This window comes from Pelobates fuscus, chromosome 3 (assembly GCF_036172605.1).
Source record: "Pelobates fuscus isolate aPelFus1 chromosome 3, aPelFus1.pri, whole genome shotgun sequence".
In the NCBI taxonomy this organism is placed as follows: Eukaryota; Metazoa; Chordata; class Amphibia; order Anura; family Pelobatidae; genus Pelobates; species Pelobates fuscus.
The window spans coordinates 39,806,000-39,816,918 of NC_086319.1; the positions used below are offsets into that span (position 1 = coordinate 39,806,000).

The 10,919-nt window shown below is 40.2% G+C and overlaps 1 protein-coding gene across 1 annotated transcript in view; it reads left to right on the top strand.

Annotated features, from left to right (window-relative positions):
* The window catches only part of ANO6 (anoctamin 6), a 116,685-nt gene extending 106,586 nt beyond the window's left edge, over window positions 1-10,099 (top strand). The window contains exons 17-20 of the mRNA XM_063446946.1: window positions 291-496; window positions 1,212-1,411; window positions 7,527-7,632; window positions 8,902-10,099. Of these exons, the coding sequence (XP_063303016.1) occupies window positions 291-496; window positions 1,212-1,411; window positions 7,527-7,632; window positions 8,902-9,084 (695 nt within the window). The 3' untranslated portion in view covers window positions 9,085-10,099. The remainder of the gene's footprint in view (window positions 1-290; window positions 497-1,211; window positions 1,412-7,526; window positions 7,633-8,901) is intronic.
* Window positions 10,100-10,919: the final 820 nt, after the last annotated feature.

The following is a 10,919-nucleotide window of genomic DNA, read 5'->3' on the forward strand; positions in this document are numbered from 1 at the left end:
AGTGGCTGAACCAATCAGCATGCTTACATATTTTTCACTAGAACGTATCCCATGAACCCATGCCCAGAAAGTCTTTATGGGACATGTAGTAGTTGTATTTACTATTTTGTATGTTTAGAATCAGTGCCTAAATTGCACCGGCTACACATATTTTGGAGCAGAAATGAGGGGAAGTAGTACTTTCTCTCATGTGACACCGGTTACAGAGGAGGTGGGCTTATCAGGGCAGTCCATGTGACAAAATTCACAACCTGCCTGTTGAAACAGTGTCTTTCGTTGTGTTTTGACAGTTATTCAGTTTGGATTTGTCACTTTGTTTGTGGCTTCATTTCCACTTGCTCCCTTACTGGCTCTTGTGAATAACTTGTTGGAGATCAGAGTTGATGCTTGGAAGATCACCACCCAGTGGAGGCGAATGGTACCCGAAAAAGCTCAGGATATTGGAGCATGGCAACCGATCATGCAAGGAGTGGCTCTTTTAGCTGTGGTGACAAATGTAGGTGAAGTCAAAATATAGTTACTACTAATTTACTCTTTAACTTGGTTAACTTTAAATGTACTTTTAAAACCTAACAAATATTTAATAAGGAACGTAAAAACATAAATTATTTATTTCATGGAAATCTACAGGCAGGTGTTACCATATTTTAATGAATTCGATCAAAAATATTGCATTAAACTTTCAGGGAAAAAAATAATAATTTTGAGGTTTTCTGCATTTGCCCGTCCTTCTGACTCTCACCAAACCAGGGAGTGGTTCAGATAATACCTGTGCCCACATAATGCACATTCAGACCAGTTATATTGCTGTGGTTATTTTAGAGTATGAGTATTTAGTTTTAAATTAATGGATACATGTTGTGCCAGCTCAATAGGAACAAGTAATAGATTTGTTGTATTATATGGTTAAATTCTAATACACACACCCGCAAACCTGTTTCTATTGCATCACTTGTAGTGATCTGATACCTAGTAAATTTAATTGGCAATACTGGAAAAAAGATTTAAGAATTAAGTATGAAGAATGAAAAATTTATTTATTAGCCATATTTTTGCTTCATTGGTAAAATGCTTTAGAGTTAAAAGCATCAAATTTACTGCATTGATATTGCTGTTGTTATGACAACGTAATGCAAGCACATACTTGTTTTATAGAACGATAACTGGATTGTGTAATATGAAGTCGGTTACACCTCTCTGTTTTTCTCTAGGCTATGCTAATTGCATTCACATCGGACATGATCCCACGCTTGGTTTATTACTGGTCTTTCTCTGTGCCTCCATATGGAAATCATTCTGAGCCCACCATGCAAGGATACATCAGTAATACGCTGTCAATATTTGAAATATACGATTTCAAAAACGAGAGCATGCCTTTGGACCAGCCATTGTTTGACAGAATGACATGCAGGTGAGTAGTTACTCAATATGGTGTTGTATGAAGTGTTTTAAAAAGCTTTTGTTTGTGTTTATCTTCTTTGGACAGAAAGTGCCGGTAGCAAGTGTGTTAAAAAATGATAAGCTTAGAGTCATGTCTACAAATGCTCGCAGTTAAGGGAATAGGATCCATGAGCTTGTGGCAATAATGGCAACTGATAGTGTAGATTTAGTGGCTGTTACTGAGACATGGTATAATCAGATAAATGACTGAGACATAGCAATACCAGGGTACTCTTTATATAGCAAAGACAGGGAAGGCAAGAAGGGAGAGGGGTGGCCCTGCATGTGAAGGATAGCATAAAATCTAGCCTATTAAAAGTTAATGAGGTGAACATAGAGTCCGTTTGGGTTACGTTAGAATTTGGTAATCAAACAGTAACTCGTGTAGGTGTGATTTATAGGCCCCCAGGACAAATAGAGTTGGATATATACTAGTTGAGGAAATAGCTAAAATGACAATGAAGGGGGAGTTATCATCATGGGTGACTTTAATCTTCATGTGAACTGGAAAACCAAAATAGCTGCTTGTGCCAGGAGCACACATATTCTAAACTCCCTACTGGGATTGTCTCTAAAACAAGTCATTGAGGATACTAGATTTAGTGTTAACAAATGGAGATTTGGTATCAGATATTACTGTAGGTGAAAGTTTAGGATCCAGTGATCATCAGTCAGTGTGGTTTAATATAAGAACAGTTACTGAGACACACCACACAAAAACAAAAGTTTTAGACTTTAGAGAAACAGACTTTTCTAAAATTAGAATATCTGGATATCTTGGATTCCAATATTGTTGAATGGGTAAGGCAGTGGCTGAGTGACAGGCAACAGAGGGTTGTAGTCAATGGAGTATATACGAAGCTTGGGCTTGTCACCAGTGGGGTACCTCAGGGGTCTGTACTTGGACCCATTCTCTTTAATATTTTTATTAGTGATATTGCAGAAGGTCTTGATGGTAAGGTGTGTCTTTTTGTTGATGATACTAAGATATGTAACCGAGTTGATGTTCCAGAAGGGATAAGCCAAATGGCAAATAATTTAGGTAAACTAGAAAAATGGTCAGAGTTGTGGCAGCTGACATTTAATGTGGATAAGTGCATGATAATACATCTTGGACGTAAAAACCTAAGGGCAGAGTACAGAATATTTGATAGAGTCCTAACCTCAACATCTGAGGAAAGGGATTTAGGGGTAATTATTTCCAATGACTTAAAGGTAGTTAGACAATGTAATAGAGCAGCAGGAAATGCTAGCAGAATGCTTGGTTGTATAGGGAGAGGCATTAGCAGTAGAAAGAGGGAAGTGCTCATGCCATTGTACAGAACACTGGTGAGACCTCACTTGGAGTATTGTATGCAGTACTGGAGACCGTATCTCCAGAAGGATATTGCTACTTTGGAAAGCGTTCAGAGAAGGGCTACTGCAGGATAAAACTTACCAGGAAAGGTTAAAGGGTCTTAACATGTATAGTTTGGAGGAAAGACGAGACAGGTGGGATATGATAGAAACATTTAAATCCATAAAGGGAATCAACACACTAAAGGAGGAGACTATATTTAAAAGCAGAAAAGCTAACACAACAAGAGGACATAGTCTAAAATTAGAAGGACAAAGGTTTAAAAATATCAGTAAGTATTACTTTACTGAGCGGGTAGTGGATGCATGGAATAGACTTCCAGCTGAAGTGGTAGAGGTTAACACAGTAAAGGAGTTTAAGCATGCGTGGGATAGGTATAAGGCTATCCTAGATATAATATAAGGCCAAGGACTAATGAAAGTATTTAGAAAATGGGGCAGACTAGATGGGCCGAATGGTTCTTATCTGCCATCACATTCTATGTTTCTATGGTTCCAAGATGATAAAAGTTATCCAAAAATTAAAATTTCTAGATCTTTGTAGAATGAAAAAACTTAAGTGCTTCATAGCCAGTTTCTTGTAAAATATTTTGGAGATTGTTGCTGTTATTGTGTCATGGAAGGTTACATAAATGGGCAACTTTGATAGCTTGCGTAGTAGAGTTCTCGGGCTGTAGGTCAGGAATGTTAGTCATATCATATTAAGGGCAGACTCTGATGGCGGTGAACCAGAGAACACAGCAATTCGAGTGTTGATCTGCAAAGAGGAACATCATACATACTTAAAGGAAAGCCTGCTCAATGAGCAATCTGTGTATATACCTGTATGTATATCTGCATACAAGTTTTAAATAGTCATGTATGTCCTCAGATACACAGTAACTGCATGAAATTATTATTATTAATATTATTACTTGTATTTATATAGTTCCAGCTTATTCCATAGCGCTTTACAATATTATCAAAGGGGGAGATTTAACAATAAATGAGACAATTACAAAAACTTACAGAAACAATAGGTTGAAGAGGGCCCTGCTCAAACGAGCTTACAGTCTATAGGAGGTGGTGCATAAAGCCCAACTGGACAGGAGGTAGCAATCAAACAAGGTGGAGTGAAGCAGAGCTGGAGGAGAGAATAGAGTGCTGCCCTTTAGGAAAGAGCGAGGGACAGGCATGTGAGGTGGAGGTTACTCTGGGAGGCCATAAGCTTTCCTAAAGAGATGGGTTTTGAGGCACTTTTTAAATGATTGCAGACTATGGGAGAGCTTGATGGTTGTAGGCAGGCTATTCCAAAGGAAAGTATCTACCCGCGGGAAGTCCTGCAAGCGTGAGTTGGCTGTACGGTTGTGAGCAGCAGACAGGAGAAGGTCATGGGCAGAGCGGAGAGATCGAGCAGGGGCATACCTGCGGATCAGTGAAGAAATATAGGAGGGGCTAGAATTAGTCAGTGCTTTATAGGTGTGGATTAGTACCCTGAATTGACTCCTACAGGATACAGGAAGCCAATGTAAGGACTGACAGAGTGGAGAGGTGTGAGAGGAGCGACAGGAGAGGAAAATCAGTCTACCTGCAGCATTCATTACAGACTGTAGCGGGGCAATACGACATTTCGGAAGACCTACTGGAGAGAGTTAAAATAATCCTTGCGAGAGATTACTAGAGCATGGACAAGCTTCTTAGTAGCATCTTGTGTAAGAAAGGGGCGGATGCGGGCTATGTTTTTAAGGTGGAATCTACAGGATTTGGTAACAGACTGGATGTGAGGCTCAAATGTGTAAGACCAGAATCAAGTATAACGCCTAGACAGCGCACTTGCAAGAATGGACTGATGTGGGTACCACTCACTTGAAGGGAGAGCGAAAGAGGGGATCAGTGTTGGGAGGAGGAAAGACCAGGGGTTCAGTTTTAGAGAGATTGAGTTTCAAAAAGCGGGAGGACATCCAATCAGAGATGGAAGAAAGGCAAGCAGTGACACGTTGCAGGACAGCAGGGGTGAGGTCTGGGGAGGATAGGTATATCTAAGTGTCATCAGCGTACAGGTGGTAGTGGAATCCAAATGAGGTAATAAGTTTGCCAAGAGAGGCAGTAGAAAGAGAAAATAGAAGGGAACCAAGTACAGAGCCTTGGGTGACTCCAACAGAGACAGGAGGAAGGGTGGAGTTATCATTAGAAAAGGAGACACTGAATGAGCATTGGGAGAGATAGGAGGAAAACCAAGAGAGGACAGTGCCACGCAGACCGAGTGATTAAAGAGTTTGGAGAAGCGGCGGGCCCGGGGCATGGATCAGGGTATTAACCCCCCTACCTCTGCATTTTTTTGTGCTGGCACGATGTGTGCCAGCCTAGACAGATCTGGAGCAAGGCCAGTGATGTGAGATAAATCATTTAAAGGTTCAGGTACATTCAAGGTAACTGCTATAAATAAGTATTTCAAAGTTCACCAAGTTTAGGATTTATTGTGTGTGTGTTTGTGTGTGTGTGTGTGTGTGTCAGGGTGTGTATGTATCTGTGTGTCAGGGTGTGTGAGTGTGTGCCAGCATGTGTATCTCTGTCAAGGTATGGGCATCTGTGTTTCTGTGTGTGTGTGTGTGTGTGTGTGTGTGTGTGTGTTAATGTGTATGTATATCTGTGTATGTATGTATGTATGTGGCAGTGCATGCATTGTATGTATGTGGCAGTGTAGTGCATATATCCCAACAATCAAACACCAACGTAACCAACGTAACACCCCTGCAATTAAAAGCCAACACTACATCCAAACACACTCCAGCATTCAAATGCAAACATTACACACAAGTACACCACTGCATTCCAATGGCAACAGTACGTACAAATACATCCCTAAAATTACACACACACTCAATAAAAAAACATGCTTAGATTCACACAAACAAATAAAGCCCTGCAAAAATGAGCAAATGGTACATCCCCCAGCTAGCATAGCATTGTGGGGATCTATCATTTTGCCAACCTTGCGCTAGAGAGGAGCCCAAAAATATGTCTTGCACCAGGGCGCTTCTCTACTTTAGTTCTGCCACTGAAATCACCCTTCTTATGCTTTGTTTGTGTCTCTTCTTGGGTTCACATGGCCAGTGACACCGCTTTATTGGTGAAATTAAATGGGAGAACTCAGTTGGATGTAAGAAAGAAACCACATAAAATCACTACATGGATACAAAATTTGAAAAGGTCGTTCTTATAAATGCAAACAAACACCGTGTAATGATTTTTTATTTTTGTATTTTTTTTTTAAATAGGCTACCTTTATCACTCCAGGCGTTTCTACACGTTTTGTAGTGATGCTTAGTTTTGGCTTTCTCAGATAAACAAGTTGTTTAGGATAAGGACATAATCATCTTCTAATTAATTATCTAACAACACTGTGTAACAACGCTGTGTGTTTGTATATGTTCAAATATTACGAATACATTTAAATTTAAATGTAAAGCTTTGTTGTTTTTAATTATATTGAAACCTGTATTAATCGGCTGCCAAGGACCTTCATTTTGTCACATAATGTCGGTTCCCATAAATAATGAAAGCATTTATTTAAAAAATAGAATAAAAATCCCGAAGTGCTCATTTTCATAAATTTATATATTTTTTTAAAATCCATTTTGTATTGCATATACCAATTAGTTAATTGTTAATCCAATAATCAAACGTTCAATATAAGACCTATAAGTGCGTATAAAGGTAAAATGGACATGCTTTTTATTCTGCTTGCACATGCACAACATTGTAATTGTAGACTTGACAAATACACCTTAAAGGGACACTCAAGGCGGTCAATGACAACTTTTAAAACGCATTAAAGGAACAGTTCAAGTACCATAACCACTACAGCTAACTTTAGTGATCATGCTCCCTGGCGTGTCCTGGCACCCTCCCTGTGTAGTTTGTCAAACTATTTTAGAATTATTGAGAACTTATCTTGGCCTCCTGCATCAAGCCCATAGGTGTTGCTGGAAGTGGGGCTTTGGGTGGCTGATGCGTCACACGTGGGGCTCTTGAATCCTGGATCTCTACAATCAATGGAGGGAGCAGAAAATTATTCGTGCTTGGTTTTAAGGCAGATGCTTCTCACAGCAGCTGTCTATTCTCAATAGCAAGATAGGTAGTAAAGTACTCATTCAGGCTTTCTAGGTGAGGGGTGATGGGGAAGAGAATTTACTGCACTCTAGTATTAGGTATGTGTGGACATAATATGGATAGGTGGGTTTTCCTTTGGGCTTAAGCCTCTGTATTTCTGGAACCTAGAAACACCCCTGGTGAACCTAGAAACACCCCTGGTTAAGCCCTTCCCAGGAAAATCCACTCACCTATGCAGGGCTTCAGTGGCTTAGAGCATTAGCAAAGAACTCCATCCAGTGACCGCGGTCTTGGATTGTCCAGGCTTGGTTCAATTAAGACATCTGGCTTCAAATGCAGGAGTAGATCAAGTGCAATGTGGACGCTCAGGGGCCCTGGTAACGTGTTAAATTGTCTGACAAATTACACTGGGATGGTGTCGAGGCAGTCCTGATACTGTAACCACCACAGCAGACTGTAGTCGTTCTGGTGCTAGGTGTGTTAACTAGATAATGCAATAAAGATGCATGTATACCAATAAATATAATAAATATGGTAACCAGGTAACAATTGCATAGTCATATCTATTGGTTTGTTTTCTGTATTGTATCACTATTTTTTCTAGTTTTGTTAATTAATTTTCCAACAATTCTTTACAGATACCGTGATTTCCGATACCCTCCCGGCCATGAACACCAGTATGAGCACAGCATATATTATTGGCACGTTATAGCTGCCAAACTCGCCTTCATCATTGTCATGGAGGTAATATGTTAAGCCTAACACTGAACTGCTGTTTAATGGCAAGGAGTTACACAATTGAGTTAAAAGAGAATTCCTTTTATGTGAATTAAATTTCTCACCCAATATTCTGTTACTGGAAGCTGGTGTAAAACACCAATGGTTTTTGTAAGTTGCTGTAATCTAGATGACTAAGGATAATATAATATTTGACTAATTTCTTAGTCTGTAGAATAAAGCGGTTGAGGTCTATAGGCAGCTCGCAGATCTTTCTAATATTCCAGGCTAACTTTGACGTTAAAGGACCACTCTAGTGCCAGGAAAACATACTCGTTTTCCTGGCACTAGAGTGCCCTGAGGGTGCCCCCACCCTCAGGGACCCCCTCCCGCCCGGCTCTGGAAAGGGGAAAAGGGTTAAAACTTACCTTTTTCCAGCGCTGGGCAGGGAGCTCTCCTCCTCCTCTCCGCCTCCGTTCCGCCCCGTCAGCTGAATGCGCACGCGCGGCAAGAGCTGTGCGCGCATTCAGCCGGTCGCATAGGAAAGCATTTACAATGCTTTCCTATGGACGCTTGCGTGCTCTCACTGTGATTTTCACAGAGAGAATCACGCAAGCGCCTCTAGCGGCTGTCAATGAGACAGCCACTAGAGGATTAGGGGGAAGGCTTAACCCATTTATAAACATAGCAGTTTCTCTGAAACTGTTATGTTTATAAAAAAAATGGGTTAACCCTAGCTGGACCTGGCACCCAGACCACTTCATTAAGCTGAAGTGGTCTGGGTGCCTAGAGTGGTCCTTTAACTTACTTTAATAAACACTTCTTGCTTCTGACGATTGGGTCAGACCGTACTCGAGAAAAAATAGGACTATAGCCTATCAATAACCAAGTAGGAATGTAAATAAGACCTGTGCAAGTATTCGTTCCGGGTAATTAAATCCGTCCATATATGGATTAAAAGGTATTTCAATGGTCTTGCTGCCCAGAAGAATATTTGCACATGTCTAATATAAATCTGATTTATTTGATATTGGGGCAATAGGCACTCTGCATTAATGGTGCGTGAAAATATCATGTCATATCATACAATTTTGATTATTTTACTCTTACTAATGAAAAGTAAATTTTTATTTACATGCACCAGAACAAAGGCATATCTGCAGCATATCTATAGTTCTTCACACTAGAGAGAAGCACACTTTTTGTTTAGTGTTATCTGATGTTAAATCATAAAAAAAAATTTTTTAAAACACTGTTCCTCAAATTCTAATTATATTTTTATCTTTTTTTCCGCAGCATATTGTGTACTCCGTGAAGTTCATGATCTCTTATGCTATCCCAGACGTTTCCAATGAGACCAGAGACAAACTCAAGAGAGAGAAATATCTGACACAGAAGATTCTACACGAACGACAGATGGGAAATATTGCAGACAGATATTGGAAGACAGACAATGTTCTATTAAGTAAATTAGATTAAACATTATACAGGCCTACACTATACACATACATAGACCATTAAAACTGTGAAGCAGTCTAATTCCTAAATGGCCTTCTGTAATCCAGTGCCCAGTATGTCTCAATGCGATGAATCAAGCCAGGAAGTGGCACGATGGTTCAAACTGCAGAAAATATATTTTCTAAAAACCAGAATTGCATATAATGTTCTATATGCTTTACGTTTCTACAAATCATCATACACTCCTGTGCCTTTCAATCCAAGTGGGAAAATGCCATGATATATGTATATTATAATATTGTGCCAAATAAGATAAAGATTTTTTTTATTTTTTTATATGGACTGCAAAATGCTGTAGATATCAATATTTTAAATGCAATTATGTTTAATGAATTTCATGTGTGACTATTAATTTGAACCACTGCTAAATATAATACCACTGAGGTTTCTGGCAACAATGAAATAAACCACGTGATTGACCGTTTAGTGGTTAATGAATGTCTCCAAAACCCCAATATGTCATTGTCTTCCCATAATGCACGCTTCAGTGTTGATCTTTGCGTTGCGTAATATGATTATTTAGGGGTTAGCGTTCCTATATCTTCATGCAGCACAAGAACTGTCCAAGATTAGTGAGATGTATAGCCCAGGCAGCAACTGCTATTTGTGATTGCTTTCCTTAATTCAGCTTCTTTCATGTTGGTGATATGCTGGGAGGTGAGGTGTAGAGAGTGCTCTCTTTCCCCCCAGCTCCTCTCCCAGCATATCCATTTTAGAAGTGGGACTGATCGTATGTTGACAGTTGGGTGTTGCTGGGAGTGTAACTCCTCTTACCTGTGGGCAGCATCTGTCACGCCATGCATAGATTTTGTTAATGCAAGATGTGGCATCCTCAACAGGGCAGGACAGGATTTGAAAACTTAATCTGTCCCTTAAGATATCAGGGAGTCAGTGATATATAGCCTACAATCTTATTTTATTTTATTTTTTTTTAATTCTTTATTTGGTATTTTCCGTGTTCAATTGTACAGGAAGAGCATTTCAGGCATTTCTTGGGTTTTCAATTTTCATGTATAAGGCGGTTACACATATTTATATAACATTTGTGGTTTGTTTCAAGTGAAATGCTTGTGATGAGCACCTTTATGTCGTGGTCATGTTTGGGGGCAAGCCCAGGTCTGTCTGAGTGGTGGTATGCTAGTGATTGGTTTGTGTTTCGTTCCCGAGGTGCTACAAGTGTGTGGTGTACGCTCCTTTGTGGTGCAGGCAGATGCCGTGTTGCTGAGGAGCCTGTTGTGTGGTCACATGTTTGATTCTTGCTGTGTGAGTGGTGCCAGGTTGTGTATATCTCCTGGGTGCTGTGCGCGGCATGCTTGTCAGGCTTCCCTCTGTTCCTGGGGTGGGGGCCATGTTTAGTGGGGGATCCGATTGTTTTGTGTTTTGTGTGGCCAGCCCCGGTCTGATCAGCATTTCCCCAATGTCTCTACCTTGGGTGCTGGCTCCAGTTGCAGGCTTGGGTGTGCGGCGGCCCATGTTTAGTGTGTCTGGCGGGGGGGATGCCTGGTGTTACAATCTTATTTTTATGAAGGAGCCTTTTGTTTTGTATTTTTTGTTTCTTCTTAATCCAGAATTTGTAATTCTAGTAGTGAATCTGTGTGTTTGTGTCCTACATTTCACTTGGTTAGATACCGAGCCCTGCAATTATTCAGTGCGCTTGATACAAAGTGCCTACAATGAGAGAGTAAGACTGTAGAGGAGAGGAATTTACCTATATCGGTAGATGCAGGCTAATAAAGGAAACTAACTAATCAGCCGAAAGGGAAACCACTCTTTGAGAAATTCATTTTGTGTCTGAG